General features: G+C 41.7%; 3 protein-coding genes across 6 annotated transcripts in view; 2 read left to right on the forward strand and 1 right to left on the reverse strand.

Annotated features, from left to right (window-relative positions):
- psme4a (proteasome activator subunit 4a) overlaps window positions 1–3,867 on the forward strand; it is a 35,517-nt gene extending 31,650 nt beyond the window's left edge. For all 3 annotated transcript variants that reach the window (XM_065959861.1, XM_020632779.3, XM_065959862.1), the window contains 4 exons: window positions 746–908; window positions 1,006–1,139; window positions 1,290–1,430; window positions 2,762–3,867. In XM_065959861.1, the coding sequence (XP_065815933.1) occupies window positions 746–908; window positions 1,006–1,139; window positions 1,290–1,424 (432 nt within the window). In that variant the 3' untranslated portion in view covers window positions 1,425–1,430; window positions 2,762–3,867. The remainder of the gene's footprint in view (window positions 1–745; window positions 909–1,005; window positions 1,140–1,289; window positions 1,431–2,761) is intronic.
- Window positions 3,868–4,517: 650 nt separating this feature from the next.
- On the forward strand, window positions 4,518–9,978 carry gpr75 (G protein-coupled receptor 75). Its single transcript, XM_020632761.3, has 2 exons — window positions 4,518–5,041; window positions 6,239–9,978. The coding sequence occupies exon 2, from the start codon at window positions 6,356–6,358 to the stop codon at window positions 7,997–7,999; it is 1,644 nt and encodes a 547-aa protein (XP_020488417.1). The 5' UTR covers window positions 4,518–5,041; window positions 6,239–6,355; the 3' UTR covers window positions 8,000–9,978.
- A 1,487-nt stretch (window positions 9,979–11,465) lies between these two features.
- On the reverse strand, window positions 11,466–18,410 carry erlec1 (endoplasmic reticulum lectin 1). 2 transcript variants are annotated; one of them, XM_020632811.3, is made up of 14 exons: window positions 18,106–18,410; window positions 17,888–17,992; window positions 17,099–17,179; window positions 16,022–16,099; window positions 15,883–15,931; window positions 15,733–15,782; window positions 15,396–15,619; window positions 14,438–14,579; window positions 14,194–14,355; window positions 14,058–14,117; window positions 12,744–12,868; window positions 12,578–12,655; window positions 12,388–12,463; window positions 11,466–12,263 (listed from the first exon to the last, which is right to left on the reverse strand). In XM_020632811.3, exons 1-14 carry the CDS (start codon window positions 18,244–18,246, stop codon window positions 12,192–12,194), a joined length of 1,443 nt encoding a protein of 480 aa, XP_020488467.1. In that variant the 5' UTR covers window positions 18,247–18,410; the 3' UTR covers window positions 11,466–12,191. The 2 variants fall into 2 exon arrangements, with proteins under 2 accessions (XP_020488467.1, XP_020488466.1); XM_020632810.3 differs by having other exon boundaries at window positions 15,883–15,946.
- Between the last annotated feature and the right edge of the window lie 2,667 nt (window positions 18,411–21,077).

The following is a 21,077-nucleotide window of genomic DNA, read 5'->3' on the forward strand; positions in this document are numbered from 1 at the left end:
TGCTAGGAATAGAAATATAAAATGTTCAACAAAGCATTTTAGCTGGCATATAAAGAGCACCCCTTCATGCATACACACATCCATCCCTCTGGTCCTCGACTGGCTGCTTTTCTCCTCCCGGCTGACCAGTGCACACACCAGTCAAAACACAATGTGTAATGATATTGTAGCTTTGGGTTTGTCTCGTATAGTGCAGCGAGACGCTGTCTGTAAGGAGCTGAAGATTGTGAGTTAGGACGGGAAGTAAAAAGACCAGGTAGACGTGATGCACAAGTTAAATTATAACTGATTAAAGAAAGATGCTCAACAACATGTTTGGGGAAACACCTAGCTGTAGGAGTGTCACCTATATGGGGGAGGGGTTTCTGCCCCAAAACGGCCTGTTTGAGCACACATTTTCTGAAAAGTGGAGCAGGTAAAAGATGGAGAGGATGGACTTTTGTCATGATAGTGGGGGTTGTAGACAGACTAGGGACAGATATTAGTGTGGTAAAGTGTATTTTGCATAAAATGTGATCTTTAAATTATCTTAAAAACACTAAAGTACTTAGTAAGCATACACAACTCTGAAGCCACATTTAAATAAATTGGTAGTGATGTCTAAGTGTTTCAATTGCTGCTGCTTTTCTTACAGGACATTATTTAAATTTCTTGCAAGTCAAATAATCAGCTTGTCACTGTGATGTGCTAAAGTAAACATTTAACTTAAATTTCCCATCCTCCCTTTCTGCCTTTGTTTCACCAGGTGAGAGAAATGGCGGCCACTACACTCAGTGGCTTCCTTCAGTGCAATTTCCTGTCCATGGACTCCCCCATGCAGGCACATTTCGAGGCTCTCTGCAAGACCTGCTTGCCTAAGAAGAGGAAGAGGGAGCTCGGCTCCATAGTGGACACTATCCCCTCTGCTGGTAAGGATTATACAGATTGACAATTTGCAATGAAACCCTTTTATACACCGTTCTCTTTATCTTCTTCTATGGAACCCCTTGTGCTGTTTTTCCGTAGACCTTGTGCGGCGCCATGCTGGTGTTCTCGGGTTGAGTGCTTGCATTCTCTCCAGCCCGTACGATGTGCCCACCTGGATGCCACAGCTGCTCATGGACCTGAGTGCTCACCTCAATGACACACAACCGATTGAAGTATGTGACCACACATTAATCGCCTTTTATCATCGCAGTGGGATTTTATTTCAACCTCACACTCTTGTTATATAAAAAAATCTGCAGTGTTGATATCTTTTATATATTATATACGAGTAAGATTTCCGTAATTTGTTTGCGACTTACCAGATGACTGTGAAGAAAACTCTGTCCAACTTCCGACGGACTCACCATGACAACTGGCAGCAACACAAGCAGCAGTTCACTGATGACCAGCTGCTGGTTCTGACTGACCTGCTGGTCTCCCCCTGCTACTATGCCTAAAACCTGGTAATGCAGTTTGACCTCACACTGTTCCTTAATCCTACATTTCACTGAATGTTCTCCAGACACATTTGATCATTACTGAACAATATCAAATAAAAGCTGTAAAAGGAATCATTTCACAGGGTTAGAAAGACGTCTATTCGCCCTTCAAACATTTCCAGTTAAAGGATATTTACTAAACAACAGCGAGGCGATTGCAATGTAAGATGTAGGAGCCAGCGGGGGGGGATCGGCGCTGTGTGTGTGTGTGATCACGCATTTCAGTGTGTGAGTGAATGCTAAGCTCCCCGCTGTTTGTGTACATGTTGTGCCTCCCGTTCTTCTCTGACACCAGAGTTCAATATAAAATCACACTCTGGGACAGACACCAGTATGAGGCTGTCTTGGACGCCGTTTTGTATGCAATCGATCTGGAGGGTAAACTCCTCCACGCCTGTGTAGAAAGATTTTGTGTGTTTCTCTTGCATGACTTTAGTCTCCCCATGTTACTTTGCCTTAAAGAAAAATAGTAAAGTGTGTAAACTTCACATGGTTTTTGGGTCTAAATGTGACCGAATGTGTTCACTAGCAAACTCAAACAACATTTAGTTTGAACATCGTTTATCAGGGCCTTGGTCCACCTGGAGTCTTTTTTTCCCGTCGTACAGAAAAGTTCTAGCTTTTCACTCGGGGGCTTAGATGAAGCACCTGTGCACTGAAATTAAAAGTGCTGCACGTTAATCTTGTCTCCATGACAACAGCTGCTGTATAACCGACACTGCTCTGATACTTTTTGCTGTTTGTTTTAAATTGAAATCATGTTTTTTTTTTTCCCTTACTTTATTACTTTAACCATGAGCATCAAACGGAGGATGCGGCCTCTCTATACTTTATCTGGACAATGACGGCTCTGCCATCACAGCTCCGATTTGACGTGGAGTAAGGACGATGTGGGTACACGACCACAATACATAAGAGACAAAAAAAACGGGGATTATCGTATATTTTGAAAAGAGGGCCAGAGACATCAACAGCGTCCTTGTGAAAAGTTAATGAACGCTTTAAAGTTGATACGCTCAGAGCAGCCGCACAAAAATAAGTGGAGACTTTGGGGAAAAAAAGCTCAGCATCCAGAGTCTTTTATCCAAGCGGCTGCCTGCTGCTGTGAACGATCACTTCTCAATGGGAACAAGTGAAAAATGAAGCTGGCACTCAAAAAAAAAAAGCAATGTGGACAAAGGCCCTCACTGAATACTGTCATTAGAAAACTGCGAGAGATTAGTTAAATTATTTTCAGTCAGAGAAATGTCCTTGACCCCTTCCCTTTTTTTGTAACCTTTCTGTTTGTTCCTCAGTTTGGGACAACCCTAAACAACAGATACCAGCCTGCATTGTGGAGCAGTTTCCAGGTCCTGACCGATGAAAGACACCCTTGAAGAAAAGTGTCACAAAACAGCAACTGAGCTGCGGCACCTGAGGAGAACTGAAAAGTTGTGTATTTATGTACTTAGCTCATTTACATTTCTACTATACTTAATATTTAAGGATCAATCATAGCAGGGATGGATGACCTGCAGTCTGTAACATTACTGTACAGTTTTTTTTTTTCTTCTGCTTTTCGGTTTGTTTGTTTGTGTGCATGTGCACGGGTTTGTGCGTGTGTGTGTGTGTGCGCGCGTGTGTATGTGTGTTTCTGGGATGCTTGAAGACATCTGCCGGTGTCCCGCATATTTCTCAGGATTCTTTCCCCAAGTATCATCTCTGAGCCAACACGTTTTTGTAGTGTAGGACTTACTCCATAGTCCGATAGTGGAGTATTTGTTCAAAAGCCACAGAGAATCGACCGCTTTAGGTTAGACGTACACATGCGACACACAATGTTTGTGTGGCTGTTTGTTCTATCTGTGATTATATGCATCATGTATGTGTATGTCATCGTATAGCAAATATGCACAAACATATTTATTTATTTATTTGACATTTTTGAAGTGCTAAGTTTTTAGTTTTTTCATAGAAAGTAGTTCTGAGATCAAGTAGAGGACTGAGATTTTTTAGCAGTGGTGTCTCTGGCAAAGAAAGAAAGGGAGAGGACAAGCTCCCCGCTGCTGTGGTGTGTGTGAAGCGTTTGCCGTGAGGACCTGAGCACAGTTTGATTGCCGTGTCATGTGTCCCGGTGCAAGCAAATAACCTCATCGCCTGTCCATAAATACCGTGACCTCTCCCCCTTTTATCCTTGGTTACATTGGTCTTTTTCTAAAAACCCAGTGAGATGAGATGAAATTATTGGTTGCATACGTTTTCCCCTGATAACTTGAAATCAGTCCAAGCGTTGAAACATTTAGTTACCTCACTTATGTATAGTGTAGTGCCAAAACTGCAGTGATTTTCTTTTTCTTTTTTTTTAGATGTAATGTTTGCCTATTGAATGAGACGACAATAAACTGTTTGTAACAAAACAAAACTTGTATTGAATGTTTTTATTTTTAATACAGTTGTCATGCAAGATGTTACATATTAACTCATCTACAGGAGAAACTGTGACGCTGAAATCATGATTTCCAGAAGTATTTTACATGAAGAGATGGAAAGTACATGTTGAAGTGCAGACCCCTGGTCCAATCAAATGACCTGTCCAATACTTTTTAAAGGGGACATATTATAAAAGAAAACAACCTTGATAGTGTGTTTGAACATATACTTGGGTAACCTGAGTGTCTACAGACCCACAAAATGTGAAATAAACCCATCCAGTCCTTTGTTTGTGGTCTGCATAAGTCTTACAACACAGATTGCATTTAAAGAGACACACACACCAAAACGGAGCGTTCTGAGAGAGCTGGTTTATACAGGGTCACAAACCTCCTCTGGTGCTTGATTCATGTTATATTTTGACCAAAGCACAGCACAGATGTTTCATTTAGACCACAGGGGGGCTGTTTGAAAAGGAGGATAATATGTCCTCTTTAAAAAAATTTATAAATCTGCTAAGAAGAGCATTATCTTGGTCTTCGGGTCTTCCTTGTTGCTACAGGGTCACTGACTGTCCCGGCTTTCAGTATTGCCAGACAATCATCGCTATGTGTTGCCTAGCAACAAAGTTGATGAGCTACTACTCCCAAGGACAGCGTTGAAAAGCGGGGCAAAAAAATAATTAAATAATTAAAATTATTTGTACATTATTTTATTTATTTTTTTGGTTAAATATTATGCTGTAAAAATTGGTGGAAATATATTTTATAACTAAATAGGAGCACTATTATTTTAAAGAGACAGTAACCCATACAGACTGTCTACTTGAATGCAGTGCTTATGCTCATGCCCAGATACGTAGGCAGTGACTTCATACTCATTTTTCAGTGCACGTCCAGTGGCCGTCGCTCCTCTGTAAGAATGGATATATCTCCAAGAAAACGAATACGCTTTTACCATCTATTTGAGCTGTAAAACCTTTTAAAATTAACACATGGCATAGAATATCGTGTTTGTCCGTGGACTGCTCCGGTTGGGATGATAATAGGGGTTTCTTTTCGAAGCCGCGGTGCGTTCAATGACCATCATATTGCTTTAAAATGAAGATGGGCTGTATGAAATGATGGGGAGGGTCGTGAGGATGTACGCACGATCGACTTAACATGGTAGGTTTAATTTTGTCATCGTTAATAGACATTGTCTTGAAATTTAAGTACATATATTAAAACGCTTATTTACAAATGTGTCCTGTAGATTTCAGTAGACTGTGTGTGTGTGTGTGTGTGTGTGTGTGTGTGTGTGTGTTTGGGGGAGGTGGCAGGGGGAGACGGGGGTAGCTCAGGTATAATCGGCCGTAGTGTTGCATAGCTATATAACCTGCTGCTGTAGATTGTGTGTAACACGTATTGCATCAAACTTCCTATTTCTAAAACAGGGGAGACCGGGAGCTGCTGCAACAATTTTTTGCATTTCTCTCAGTTATTAATTTATAGGCCTACAATATGCACCAGACTAACCACATAATACATATTAAACGTGTGTCTGCCAGTTATCTATATCAGTGAAAAAACGATTTTAATTGACCAAGTCATATGTTACCCCAAATCCAAAAATCCAAAAAATTAAAAAATAATAAAATACAAAAGGATAGAAATGTATTGATGCTGAAGGGAGAAAAAATGTAACTTTTGCATTTTGTCTCATTATTAATTTATCTTTTCAATAGTAAAACTTGTATTATTAATTAATTTAGTCATATTTATCAAACTACAGTTACTGACTTTTGTTTTTTATGCGTATAACACCTACGTACCTTAAAGCAACAATATGTAGTAATTCGGTTCGGTGCGCTCTTGTGCCCACCGAAGGTCCCTGAGTGCAATTGCACTGTCGTAAAACACAAAAACACGCTGTTATGGCTCCCGATCACAGACGGCATGCATTTGTTGACAAGCGGAGGGGCGATGTTTTTAGAAACCAAAAAACACATGTCGACTGACAAGCTACAGTAATAATACCGGATTTTTACGCAAATATGACTCTGCTAGCGTCTGGAGCCCATTTTAGAGTAAAAAAACTGATTTATTTATTAATTTGTATACAAACCTGAGACATAACTTCGATGACTTTCTGCACCCGGTGGTCAGGTCTGTCTTTGTGATTAGAGGAAAGTCTAACTGAGCATGTGCAGTTCGAGTGCCGTCTATCTAGCATGTTTTTGATTGGACTAATAAGACTTGCTTCAAAAGTCTTTTTTACCTATTTTTGCCCGATTTCAATTTAACTGTATATACAAGTTTGCATTTCTGTGAATGTATTACATTTGATGTTCTGCAGCTGATATATGAATGTATCTCTTGTAGCACTCTACCAAGGTGGCAGACATGGCAGAGGCAGAAGATCCTGTGATCATCAACCTTTGTAGAAGAAGAATGTTGACTTTGAAGACATTGGGAGTTTTATAAAACCCGGATTATAAAATGAACGCCACTGTTACCCCACCGGACCTGCTGGATGTGCCGCGACAGCAGAACTTCAGCAGCAACCTGGGCGCGCAGAGTCCATCGGGCTGGGCCGTGATCCACACCGCCACCTTGACCTTCTGCTCTCTCCTCCTCGTCTTCATCTTCCTCCTGGGCTCTTACGGCAACCTCGTGGTGTTCCTGTCCTTCTTCGACCCCATGTTCCGCAAATTCCGCACCAACTTCGACTTCATGATCCTCAACCTGTCCTTCTGCGACTTGTTTATCTGCTGTGTGACCGCTCCCATGTTTGCCCTGGTGCTCTTCTTGGACGCGGGCGGAGGGGACGGTGTGTCCAAGAGTTTCTGCTTTGCGTTCCACCTGACCAGCTCGGGCTTCATCATCATGTCGCTGGAGACGGTGGCGGTCATCGCTCTGCACAGGCTGCGCATGGTTTTGGGGCAGCAGCCCAACCGCACCGCCTCTTTCCCTTGCACCTTAACCCTCACCGCCCTGCTGTGGACTTCCAGCTTCACCCTGGCCGCCCTGCTAACCATGCGAGCGTACCCCCGCAGAGACGGACCATGCTTGCCCCACTTTGGTTTTGGAGGGGGAAAGGCCAGGGTCGTGTTGTATGTCTACCTGGCAGACTTTGCTTTTTGTGTCGCCGTGGTGTCTGTATCCTATCTTATGATTGCGCAGACGCTAAGGAAGAACGCACAAGTGAGAAAATGTCCAGTAATCAGCGTAGATGCCACTTGCCCGCCACCTCCACCACCTCTCCTCGCAGCGGGCTTTGAGAACATGCAGTGTGCAGTTCCTGCCCCGCCTCTGTACCGCAACCAGACTTACAACAAACTGCAGAACGTTCAGATACACTCGTATGCCAACAAAACCAGCCAGCCTCTTGTTCCCGGAGCTGCACAAGGAGCCACTTGCTGCCAGCTCGTCTCCACGGTCAACCTGGCCACCGCCAAAGACTCCAAGGCGGTCGTCACGTGCGTGGTGATCGTGTTCTCGGTGCTGCTGTGCTGCTTGCCGATGGGAGTCTCTCTGGCGCAGGACGTTTTGTCGCCGGAAAGCAGCTTTGCGCATTACCAGATTGAACTGTGCGGCTTTGTGCTGATTTTCCTCAAGTCGGGAATCAATCCCTTTGTGTACTCGCGCAACAGTGCGGGCCTCCGCCGCCGCGTGCTGTGCTGCGTGCAGTGGGCCGCTCTGGGCTTCCTCTGCTGCAAAAACAAGACTCGCCTGCATGCGATGGGGAAGGGCAGCTTGGAAGTCAACCGCAATAAATCCTCCCACCACGAGACCAACTCGGCCTATGTGCTGTCGCCTAAGCCACAGAGGAGGCTGGTGGACCAGGCGTGCGGACCCAGTCACTCCAGGGATTGTGTGGGGAGTCCAAAGGCCACAGGTGCTCGCAAGCCCCGCCCTCCGAGCACCTCTACGCCTATCAACACGCGCATCGAGCCCTACTACAGTATATACAACAGCAGCCCCTCTGCAGGGCCCAGCTCGCCCACCAGCCTGCAGCCCGTGAGCTCTCAGACGTTCGCGTTTGCCAAGTCGTACGTAGCGATGCACTACCACACTCATCAAGACGCACTGCAAGACTTTGAGAGCAGCTCAGTGCACCAGATTCCTATTCCCTCGGTCTGATTAAAGAACTGCTAAATCAGAAAGGTTTGGACCATAAGTCAAAAGAGGAACATGACAACAACCCATTTGATGTATTTGGAAATCTGTATTAACCCTTTGTTCTCTTCGGCAGTGGAAATACTTGTCACGTTTTCTTGAGTGGGGAAATTTCAGTATCAGAATTACAAGCCTTGCCATGGAAACCAAGCAATAGATTTGTCATGAAAGTGTCTCAAAAAATGTTATTTGCTGTTAATGAATAGACCGTATTCCCAAAGTGTCCATGTTCTTCTTATATCACAGTCAGGGCTGGAAGTTCAAATGCTGTATTAATGTCATACTGCTGCGCTGAGGTAGTGTAGGCTACATGACAAATCAAATCATTTGAAATCTTCTACAGTATATTGATCGACAAATGAGAAGACGGTGGGACAACAGGCCATATTTTGAATTAAATCAACATATTTGATCACCTATGAACTATCATGGACATAGGCCATAAGATTTAAATAAAGAATATTTGATAACCTGCCATAGACACATTGGGATGTTAATATTTAACAACTTTTAAACCAACAATGTGTTAGCTATGATTTACTACCTTACCTTTCATGTTAGCATTTCCTATCATTTCAGCTATTAATTAGCCTAATGCTAATGTTAGCACTGTCAGATAGGAGCTAATAGGTAGAAAATGGAAAAATGTCGAGACTTATTTTTGGTGACTTATAGACAGCAGAGAGTGGTAACTCCCTAACTAGCTTTGAATAACTTCCATTCCTATAATATCAAACTCCTCCTTTGCTAGCAGTAACTTACGCCATGCTGAATGCTATAATGCACCCTGTCATTGTGTAGCTAACTAATGGATGCAAAATGGAAAACTAAATTGGGCCATGTGTATGTCATAAATAAAGACAACAGGGAGTGTTGACATTTAACAAGTCCCTAACCAATAGCCTATTATGTTACCTTTCCTTTAGTATAAAATTGTAATATTGCTTTCTGCCATTTCCTCTTACGTTAACATCCACTACAAATTGGCTAAATGCTAAGTTAGCACTGCCATATGGTATGTTTTATTATTTATTCAGCCTTTATTTAGCCGTGTCAGTCCCATTTTTCAAAGGAAACCTGCCAATTATAGCAGCAACACAGAGTTTCAACGTCAAAAACACTCAAACTCATACAGTAGGCCTACACAAGAAATTAATCAGCTAAAACAGTTTCATACAGAAAGTTTGGATTCAAGACTCGACACTAAGGAAATAAGGCATTTTAAAGCTAATTGTACGACAACTTCTAATAATATTTGATGACCTACCATAGACAATAGTGAATGTAGTCACTTAACTATCATTAACTTTGAATAACTGGCTTTTAATTTATAACAAGCTGTAATATTAGCATTCTGTCATTTTATATCCGTTAGAAATTAGCGGGATGTTAACATTAGCTCTGTCTCTTGGTAGCAAATGGGTTAAAAATACATTCATACCTCTTGTTTTTAAAGATATTGGCCTGATGTTACTTGTTACTGAACCGATTAAAGACGCTGAGAATGCGGGAGAGGTGAACAACAACATGTCTGACTCAGAACTTAGAGAAGAGTAGTAAAAGATTGTCACCCTGACTGTGACATTGGAGGAAAATGGCTGACCTGTGAACATGGTTGATTGATTTATTGACTTGTTGTTTTACAGAATGCATTTTGCATTAATCTGCCCCAGTGTTGCACACGCATGTGCCAATATAACCCAAGACTTCATGACAGCCGGAGTCTGCAGTGGTTGGTCTCGCTGCTGTCTCCGCTCCGTTTGGAGTTTTTTCAGCGCTGACATCAGCTGCGGCAGCGTTGGGGCTGTGATGAATGTCTGCACAGGCTCACACATGGCTGTCGATGGCATGTGGTTGCACTTTTGATGGACTTTTGCTTCTTCAGACAAATGTATTTGTGAACCTCATAAAGTTTTCAACACAATAAATGTTCGGCAAGTGCAGACGTTCAGTGCTTTCACTTATTTCCGCTGAAACAAATCGCTCACTTTGTTAGCCGCCTCAGTCAGACGGGAACTGGTGCAGAGATCATTCAACACTTTTCTTTGTCCTGTGATAGTGAATCGAATCTCTGAAGGATGATTATACTGGACTCGTCACAGGATCTGGCCAAAAATGATGAGCGTTTTTAATGTCTTAAGATAAGTTTCAGACAAACAATTAACGACACGTTCAAAATATACAAATCTAAGGGTTACGTGCGGTCCAAAAACAACAAACGATTAATATTTTAGACTTATAAAAGGATGAAGAGCAACAATATGGATATTATTGGATTTGCACCACTACAGTATACACTTTAAAATGTTCATATAAAGCACTCGGCCTGCAAATTTGTGTTGCAGCATTGCGGATATATCCATTAGCTTACATTTCAAATGTTTTTCTTTATTTTACATTCAAGCAACAAATATTCATGGATTATTTTTAGTTCGGTCAGTCTGCATTTTTCACTTAAATAGACTGAGAATGAGCCAGGTGTTTAGTACGTGCGCCCTATGTGCGGAGGCTGCGGTCCTCCAGGTGGGCGGCCCTGGTTCGATTCTGACCTGTGGCTTCTTTTCCACATGTCATTACCCGCTCTCTCTCGCTCTCTCTCTCTCTCTCTCTCTCTCTCTCTCTCTGTCACACAAAAGTTGTTATCTAACTTGTGCGCGCAACTACATTTATACAACTAGATATTAAGATTGTGCGCCTAACTTAATTGTAATGTGAGAGTTTATATCTTGTGCCCACAAGATGTTTTATTTTCTTTTTGGGACTTTGTAAGATTGAGAAAAACAGTACAGCACATGTTCAACAAGTCTGTGTACATTTTACTTTAACTTGTAATGATGCTGGATAAATGTGATGCCACTCATCCTTTCTTAAGAAACTGTTAAACAATACATGCAGCGTCAGCACCCTCTGGTGGCCATAAATATACTTTGATAATGTGACACAGCTCCATGGGTAAGAGGATCAACGTATTCTATGTGAGGACTTCTTTGTTACTTTTTTTAAGGGACATATTTGGGGGAAAAACCCTAAAGTACAAAGAGCTAAACGCTTAGACACATGAAGCTTAAACACTTTTTAAACCTTATGTAAATAGGTTGTTTTTAGAATGATCACAACTCCCCCTTAGCCGACATGTTTCATAACATTTATTTGACTCTGTTTTCCTGTGAGAAGGCGTATGTTTGGGTGGTTTCCTCAAGATCTGAGTTTGTTTTTTTTGGTACTCAGGATAAAAACACCAGCTGGGAAGTGCAAAACAAAATTACAAAGTGTGCAACTCTTTTTCAAAGCACTTCAGGGTTCAGTCAGACTTCACGTTTAACACAGAATATACACGATTTCTCAAGACAACAAACTAAATACCTCCTATGATTTCTACAAGTCTTCATATCTTTGTATGTTTTCTTTTGTGATGATGGAAGACAACGACTGAGGTTTCATGTTTGATTTTATTCTTTGCTGCAAATGCATTGATATCCATCCCTGTGATACAGCAGTTAACAAGACCCCAGTGTTCATCGTCATAAAACCACAGAATACCTCTTAAAGGAGCCCACAGACGTTCTGCATGTCCCACAAACTAAGAATTCAAAACTTCTGCAAACTTAAATTTCTTCTCCCCCGTCCCCCTAATGCATAACTTACACTCACAGCACACATCCTAACTGCTGCAGAAACATTCCCAGACTTGCTTCTTTTTTCATAACTCATACACACACACACACACTCACACACAATCGAACCACCATGAATATTGTTGCCGTCCCTGATGATCAGTAACCCTTCGCTTGGAATTTTTCAACACAAAGTGAAGCATAGATAAGAAGGACAGGCGGTAAATCGAATGCCTTATGGAGAGAGAGGCTTCAGCCCCATTTTGACCGTTTTCCCGTCTTCTTTTCAATCTTGCCAGCTGGATTTATCTCGGCTGTAGCATCTCACCTCTGCAGAGATGAGCACGGGGCAGAGGCTGCGCTCCCAGGTTACCTGAAGTCCAGCCTCAGGATCAAGTGAAAAACCTTCAATTTGGCATTTGGTGCAGCTTCATAAGCATCTATCTCTTCCTCTCAGAAAGAGGTGACCAATTCCTTCAAGAGCACCTGTCCATCCTCTTCTTGTCCCTCGTGCATCGTTTCTGTCGGGATCTTTTCTGAGTTTAGCTGGAGATCGACAGAAGTCCATGTTCATCAGCGGTGTCAAGAATCCTGCATATGACCGGAGACTCAACCTAGGATCATAAAAAAAAACATAAAAAGAAACAAGGTCAGTCAGACATTAACATGCATGCTAAGTTTTAAGTGTTAACCCTCACAAAGAGAGTAAAGTCACTCATTGGTTACTTATGAACTTACCCCTAGGATGTACTGGCAGGTCTGAGGCTCCAGCATGTAGACAGTGACGGCGTGGGGAGAATCAGACTCCTTACATCTGACGGTGAGAAGACAAATGAGATGAGTGAATCAGCAAAAGTAAAAAAAAAAAAGACACCAAACTGGTTCTTTGTCCCCCCTCCCCCCCCTCCCATCACTAGTATTCACTCACTTGAGCTTCACGGTGACCTGCCTCGGCTTCCCCGTCAGGTCACACACATCGCCGTGGCCGTAAAAGTGAGAAACCAACCTATTTGTTGGAGAACAGAAAAAATGAATCATGGTCTCAGTTTGATTTACATCCAGTTTTGGTTTCAGAGATATAAATAATGTCCTACTTGACTTTCTGCACTCCGTCGTCTTTCAGCTGGTAGGATCGGGCGACGTTCTTCTTCGCCCAATCGATGTGCTCCTCGATGTTCCAGCTCCCGACCACCACGATGTTCTTACCCTGCTCTTTTTCCTGGAAGAGAGACGTGTTCATCACTATCCAAACACAGTCTAACGGGCTGACGATCACTTTGTCTTCACAAATATATCAACACATGTACAATCTGCACAAATGACCCTGCCTCAGCACAGACACAGACCCAACCCCCGATCTCGACTTCAGACCCTCACAGACTTTACTGACCTCATGCCTCAAAATGACAATTCAAAAATAAGCTAAACCTCCAGTTCGCACTTCTGTTTTAACATTCAGTATCAGAATGAGAATCAGAATCTGGGTTTATTACCAAGTACATTTACACATACAAGGAATTAGACTTGGTGTATTAGTGCTAAACAATTAACAAGGAAATAAAGCAGAACTAGCAACAACTTAAATAATACAGAATAAGAAGATATTACAATATATAAAGTAGAATTTAGAAATGTAAAATATAAAAAATAAAAGTAAAAAATCAGAAAAATAAGAAATCAAAAACACAAAATGTACAAAAGGTGCAATGTAGAAGCTGTGCAGACTATGAGAAAAAATCTTAGTGTGTGTAACTACTCAGAGTGCATGTAAGGAAGAAACATTTATAAAGTCCAGTGGAGCAGTGTAGCAAATGACCAAAAATCAGGAAAGACATAAAAGTAGATCCTAAGAAGATATTTAACTAAAAGTGTAACTACTAATATATAACATCAACAGCCTCCCCAGGATTGCTGCACACTTTTTCAGATTCGATTATTGACTAAAGCCATGGTAATATGATCCAAACCTTCCTGTTTATCAGTTCTTTAATCAGACTGAGGGAATAGGAATCTGGTGCACTGAGCTGCTGTTGTAAATACTGTAGTAGGGCTCGATTCATACTTTTTTAAAGGAGCAGTATGTAACTCTGACACCTAGTGTTTAAAACGGGTACTGCAGTCCAAATTGAAAACCATTGAAGAGAGCTGTCTCCCCTTTCCTTCCTCTCTAGAGTGGATGCTCACTCAGGTCACCATGTGGTGGACTCTGAAGCTTCAGTGTTTATCCAGCTCTGCATGGGTCTGTAAACCTTTCTGTGTTCTAACCTCTCTCCATTTTTCAAAAGCATCTCCAATATTGATCCTAGTTTGAGCACGTTTTAGAGTCTTTAAATCTGTGGGAGTGAAGACTGGGACTGTGTGGGTTCTGGGATTGGGCCACTGGAACAGTAGAAAGGTGGGACTCTTACCTCATGGTACTGGTGGACATGCTTTCCGTAACAGAATTCATATTTCCACCAGCCGACGCCCTGAAACACAAATTGATTAAAAACCATTAAACTGAACAAATGATCGGACATGTCTCGTGCTCTGAACACGCCTCACCCCGTGCAGGCAGTACGAGCCGCTCAGGAAGTCTTTGATCAGCTGTTCATCCGTCAGGCGAGAGATGTGGGTGGTGCCGACGGTGACCTGAGACTGCCCTCCGACCATCATGGGCTTGTGGGTGGAGCTGAAGGCCTCCTCTCTCACCGGCGACACCTCCTCCTGCGACACATCACAGGTCGTATTCAGTCACATGTCATCATAACACAGCACGGCGCCCGCTCTCATACCCGACATGTCTCACCTCTGTGGTCTCGGCGCTGGCGCGGAAAGGCGGTTTGAGCAGATCCTCCTGCTCCTTGTCCAACATGGCGAGCTTCTGAGGCTGCAGAGGGGAGCCGGCCAGAGACTGGCAGAAGATGGCGTTCACCGGAGAAGACTTGAACCTGAAAGGAATTTATGTCGATTTTAAGTTTGTCCTGATGTTTATTAAAATGTATTCTTATTTTGTACTTAAGTATAAATTATTTTCCTGTTGTGTTTGTGTTCTTATGGTCTGTAAAGTCTCGGCCTGATGGTATGAGGAGTGAACACCGCGAGAGTAGGGAATGTTTGAGGTGACTGTGATGAGAGGTCGAGATGATAAAGAAAGAAAGAAAGAAAGGAATGTAGGTAGGAAGGAAGGAAGGAATGAGGAAAGAAAGGAATGTAGGAAGCACAGATTTGAGAGGAAGGAAGGAAGGAAGGACAGTCAAAAAAGAAAAGAAGGAAAAAAGAAATAAAAAATGGAAGGAAGGAGAAAGAACAAAAGGATGGAGGAAAGAAAGAACGATAGAAAAGAAGGAAGGTGTGAAGGAAGGAAGGCTTTAAGAAAGAAAGGATGGATCCGAGGAAGGATGGAGGGAAGAACGAAAAACAAAATAATGGAAGACAGAGAGAAGGACTGAGGAGAAACTAAGAAAGGATATATGGATGGAAGAAAAAAGAAAAATGTAAAAAGAAGGAAAGGAAGGAAGGAAGAACAGAAAAAAGGAAATATAGAAGGGAAGGAAGGAGAAAGAACAAAGACAGAAAGAAAAACAAAATAACTGAGGACTGAGGAAAGACTGACATCTGCTGGCTAAAAAGAAACTGAGAAACAGGAATCAAGAATCACTACTTCCTCTACAGAGGTCGATTCCTTCTGCCTGAACGTGGTCACTTCCTACTTCCTCTACAGAGGTCAATTCCTTCTACCTGAACGTGGTCACTTTTCTATCTACCTGTATTTTGGGTGTGCACAGAGCAGCGGCGTCAGCACCACCACCTCGTATTCACACGTGGTGACTTCAGCCACAGACAGGATCTCGTGTTTGGCCTCGGGATGACAGACGTACAGCACGGACGAGGAGCGAGCCGTGTTCTGTTTCAGCACACAGGGAGTCCCGTTCCCCATCTCCAACGAGAAGTACGGAGTCAGCTGACCCTCGATGTTCTTGGTGGGCACCTGGACGAGCGAGAGAGAGAGAGAGAGAGGGGAAAAGTGTGAGAATAGAAATGCAGCTCGGTCAATCAGAAGGTTTTTTTTTTTTTTTTTTTTTTTACATTTCGTTTCCTTACTTCTGCTTCATCTGCTGATTTCACATCTTCTGCGTCTTCTTCTTCTTTATCTAAAATATGAATTCACAGCTTTAGATCGATGAGAAAAAGACGAGCACACACATTAACAAACATTAGATATGAGAAAAGTAAAAACAACACACAACACACCAGTTTCAGTCGACGTGCTCTTCTGGGCCATGTTTCCCAGGAAGTACTCCTGAACATTAATTTTCTGTTAACACACACGTCATAACATTCAGTCCATCACTTCTTCTTCTTCACATCAAAAGTTAAATTTCATACTGACCTGCCCGGTGTCCTTCTCCTCATGATACTGTCGTATATGCTTTCCATGGCACACCTCGTACGTCCAGTACGACTCGATCTGCGGCAACGATAACAAACAAACCTCTACTCACAAGTGTAAATCAGAGGATGCGTGCGTGTATGTGTGTGTGTGTGTGTGTGTACCGTAAAACTTCAAATACAAGCATAACACAATTTAACGCCCAGGCCTTTTTACTAGCCTTGTGTTGCTGCACGTTCAGACACATACGGGGCTGGTCTCAATTAAAGGCAACAAAGTGCATGTAGTGTTGATTAGCAAGGGGATTAAATGTGTGAAGAAGAAGCAGCAGGACTCAAAAAATACCTCCACATCTGTCCAAGAAAGACACAATGATGCTTGCATGCGGACCAGTCGTGCAGCCGCTTGTCTTAAAAATCTAAATCTGTTTATCGTTATCCAAACTTTGTGCAACCTTTGACATCAAATATTCTTACTGGTGTGAATTACAAAGTCTATAGTTGTTTATAGTCTTTCCTATCTTTGCTGTGCACGAGCCTGTCCTGTGGTGACACCTGTCCCAAACAAAGGCGGGGTCATCTCATGGACTGAAGTGAATAAAAAGCCTGAGCCTTTAGTAGAAGTTTCATTTTTGTGTCATTTTCATCTTTGCTGCTTGGCGTGGTTGTTGGTAGTTTCATGAAGGTCGTGTTTTGAGGGACAGAGATAGCAGACTGGGAAGCTGATGCTTTTAAATGCTTCATTTATTTATTTATTTATCTTTTTTATGTTCTAGACTCTGTAACCTTTACTGATCAACTTGTTAATCAAATGTTACGATTATAATCTGCACACTTTATGCACTTCCCCTCTTGCACATGTACCGGTACAAGCATTTGCACTTTTTTATGTTTTACATTATTGTCTGTGCTTCATTAAGAATCTGTGACACTTCCTGCAAACTAATTTACCTACATGTACAACAAACAAAATAACCCTGAACCAGATGCTCTGCAAACGTAGCTGTGAAGGAATGATCGTGGTTTCATTGTCTGCCCTGAGAGTGAAACGGGGGAAATGAGAAAGTCAAAGTCTCACCCTGTAGGAGCAGCTGCTGCGTTTGAACAGCGGCTCGAGCAGTTCACCAGGAGTGGGCCCGGCGTAGTCCTTATCACTGCCCTGAGACGACAAAAAAATAAAAGATTAGTGCGAGACATTAGGGCAGCGGATGGAGCTCGATCAGAAAAGACAAGAGCAATAACAAATCAGAATCAAACATACAAAAATAATTGAAAAAAGGGAAAGCCGTTATAATCTAAAAGGAACAGAGATCTTTAATAAAGCGAGATTCAGAACCAAATTGAGGGAACGTTGTTTTACTGTGAAAGGAAGAATCTCAACAGAGAAACTAAAGAATCAAAATCAAACATGATATTTAAAAGAAACATTAAAGCCACTTTGTTGAATAAATATGTGGAAATATGTCAGTGAGATGTATTGTTCTGTTTCGTGATGCTGTAACAAAAAATGTACCGTGACATGCTTTGTAAGGTGCATAATGAATTGTTAAGGAGGACTTACGACGGGGCTGCCAGCGGCTGTTTGCCTGCAGCCAATTTAATTTAATTTTAATTGTTTTTTGAATGAAGTGTTCTCTTTTGTTTTACTTAATGTTTTGTGAAAGAGTTTTTTTCTTTCTGCTCCTTTTCATTCAAAATTTGAGATTTTATCTTTGTTTGTTTTTCTTAACTTTATTGTTTCTTTGAATGAAATAAAATTGACAAATAAATAAATAAAATAAAAATGCACAAAATAAGAATGAATGTTTTTCAGGTGAATTAAAACTGAACTGAACAATAAACTAGTTTAACTTTGTTTCTGTCTCACCTCCTCTCCAGGTCTCAGGGAGGGCAGGTGACATTTATACTTCTCCTTCTCTGTCGTCGTCATGATGACGTAATCTTCTTCTTTATAAAGCACACCTGAGGTCGGCTGAAGTCCACAGACAAACATTTATTTATTACAGGTAAATATGAAGTGAGTGTCGCCATGGCAACAGTGTAATTTTTTTTTTAATAACAGAGCTAATGATGTAGGAAACATACCAGCGTGAATTCAGGACCCGGCCAGGTGATTTTAAAGGGGATCTCGTCGGTGAAAGTCGGGTACCCTCCTCTGTTTGCAGAGACGCCGCTGCAGACATCCAGCAGACCCCCGACGACCACCATCAGCAGCCCCGCCGTCATCGCTCCTAACCCGGCTGCAGAGCTGCTACAGTCCGCTTCACGTCACACGGTCACCGGCCCGAGTGAAGAGGGACAAGACCCTCAAAACGAACCCGGGGGAAGTCCGGGGTGACAGACGGTAGATGCGACTTAATGAGACGGATGTCAACAGAGCACCGAGTACAGGAAGTGAACCGTTTGCTTGCCACGTCAAGTTCCGCCTGTTGCGTGGCGCTGGAATTGCAGCAGCGCCCTCTGGCGGCGTGGAGAGGTACATACAGATAATGTGGTAACTGGAAAACAACAAATTAATTCCTTAAAAAACATTTTTTCAGTTTTCAAAGTGATTCCATATTCTTTATTTTTGAAAAAAAAAAGAATCCTTTCCATTGTGTTTAACATTTAACAACATTACACAACATTACACAACAATACATACTGTTTAATCAGACTCTTTAACAGCATCACCACCTCATGCTACACACTGTGTGTGTTTTTTTTAATAACAATAACTCTTTCCTGTGTAGTTACTGTGTAATTTTCCATTATTGTATTTTTTATTTAACTGATGTAAATATGTTTGATTTCATTTTTAACTTCTATTTTTATTTTTAATAATTATATTCTCGTCCCCTGTTTTCTTGAGCTGCTGTAATGCACAAATTTCCCCCACAGGGATCAATAAAGTCTTTATCTTTATCTTTATCTTTATCTTTATCTTTACTTTCCTCAAAGTTAGCCTATTTGTCGATCATGTTTTCTGCTGGGAATTAGGAAAAGGTGATGGCAAATATAAATAAATTAAGCTAAATGTTGAAAATACAAGGTTTCAATAGAGAAACATTTATATCAGAATAAAGCTCAATGTAGTTACTTACACTGTCTAAAAAAAAAAAACCCTTGTTACTCTGTAATGCACCTAAAAAGATATATTTTTTATTGGATTTTATATTCAGGTGGATCTAAACAAAATAATCTGATGGGAGTGAATATAATCATTGATTAAAACATTTAAATATTTTTCACATCTTAAAATTTCTTGTCAAGACAATTGGATGATAATTGCCAAATTAAAAGCAGGTAATGTTAATGGAACGATAAATTAAGCATGTTCAAAAGATGTTCAGTGATGTTTAATAAAGTCCCACATATTCAATGCATCCTGCCTGAAACACATGTCTCCCTTTAAGCTGAAATAAGAGGCTTCCTGAGATTGTTTGCACAACACAGAGCCATCTTGCCTCATCTCTGCCTCCCAGTGGAAGAATCTGGAAGTTGTATTCTGTCAGTGTGTGCTCAGAATTCACACAGCATATGCTTTAGGCGATGTGTCTCACAAATATTTCTCAAAGGAACCCGTCGTAGATCCTGTAGGGAAGCTGATTTACTGAGCATTTCCTGTACATGACATCATTTGACGTATATAGAGGCAATAACAAGAGCTGCTCTGTGCCAATTGTGCAGCACCCTCACTATTTCACCCTGTGACTCTGTTGATGCAGCATTGCTGTGCGATAAATGTCAATAAATAATCTCTCCTCACCTGAACAGTTCACGTGGAAACAGCTCAGTAAATTTAAAACACAGGCCTTGAAAATATGTGCTGGTGTTTTTCCCCCGTGGAGGCAAAATGCAGAGATCTCCTTGGACTGATGGAAAGGCAGAGGGTTGGGAGTATTTCTTTCAACCTGTTGGTGGAGCTGTTGATATGAGAATGAGCCAGGAGAGAGATTACAGCAGAGATTTTGAGACAAAGAGTGAGAGGATTAGGAGCAGAAAAAGATATGGAGGAACAGGGAAGGATACAAGAAAAAGGAACGCCCTACTAGACTATATCCACCCTCTGCAAACACTCTCCTCTGCTTACACGATCACACCTGTCTCCTATGCACATACTACATACAGATGTTAAATCCACTGTGTGTGTGTGCATATAGTAGGCTATATACTGTATTTCCATGTCCTTATTTTATTTCAAATGTAAAATCAAGTTTGCCAAATTATTTTTTCAAGCCTTTTGAAGCAGAGAGAGTTTCCATTGAAGACCACAAAATGCCTTTAAAGCAACATTATATAGGAATTCAGTTTGGTGCACTTTGGCGCCCACCATAGGTCGCTGAGTTCAGCTGCACTGCTGTCAAACACACGGTAATGTTTTGGCTCCCCATCACAGATTTTAAATAACATCTGCAGGGATGTACACTCGGCATCTTGCTCGGTTATTTCTCCTTTTCTCTAAGCTTCAGTCTTCACTGTCTTCTTCCTCTTATCCTCAGCCGTCGTATCAAACAGTACCGAGGCCAGCAACGTAAAGCCGTACACACTTCTCATGAGAGAACTGCGACCCGCTGCCAAACTTATATGTGACCCGCTGCCAAACTTACATGTGCTATACATGTGCTCAATTACTTGTGCTATAAACAGGTGATCGTGCTGCCAGGGACAGTGTCAGGATTTATTTTCTCCTGGTGCTGAGGGGGAGCTTCACTAATATGTTGGGGTGCTATGAGTAGTCCATTTTCATGAATTTGTAGTTACTTTTTGAGTTCTCTCTTTTTTTTTTCCAAATAAAAGCAGACATAGATGAGGGGGCTTAACCAGGGCTTGACATATCTGTGATGCTGTGATGCGGCTATAGCGCCCCCTAGCCCCAGTGTAGCGCTGTGCTTACTGCTCTGTGGACATCGGAGAGACGCTATTCTCACAGTTGAAAGATGTCGTTCTGTCAGATCAACTTTGCAACTTCTATTTTAATGTGTAAAAGTTACATATCGTTCTTTCAAAAGCTCTTGGAAAAAATAGCAAGTAAATCATATGTTGTCAATAAATATCCGATAGTACTTTGGCAGATA

Source organism: Labrus bergylta, chromosome 10, assembly GCF_963930695.1.
Source record: "Labrus bergylta chromosome 10, fLabBer1.1, whole genome shotgun sequence".
In the NCBI taxonomy this organism is placed as follows: Eukaryota; Metazoa; Chordata; class Actinopteri; order Labriformes; family Labridae; genus Labrus; species Labrus bergylta.

What these genes read in the sequence shown, in the direction of transcription:
- gpr75 (XM_020632761.3), top strand. Translation starts at nt 6,356, where the DNA reads ATGAACGCCACTGTTACCCCACCGGACCTGCTGGATGTGCCGCGACAG.
- erlec1 (XM_020632810.3), bottom strand. Translation starts at nt 18,246, where the DNA reads ATGACGGCGGGGCTGCTGATGGTGGTCGTCGGGGGTCTGCTGGATGTC. An exon ending in GCAGCAGCTGCTCCTACAGG is followed by an intron (nt 16,100 to 17,098) that starts GTGAGACTTTGA and finishes TCGTTGCCGCAG; the next exon opens with ATCGAGTCGTACTGGACGTA. An exon ending in CAGGTCACCGTGAAGCTCAA is followed by an intron (nt 12,464 to 12,577) that starts GTGAGTGAATAC and finishes TCTCACCGTCAG; the next exon opens with ATGTAAGGAGTCTGATTCTC.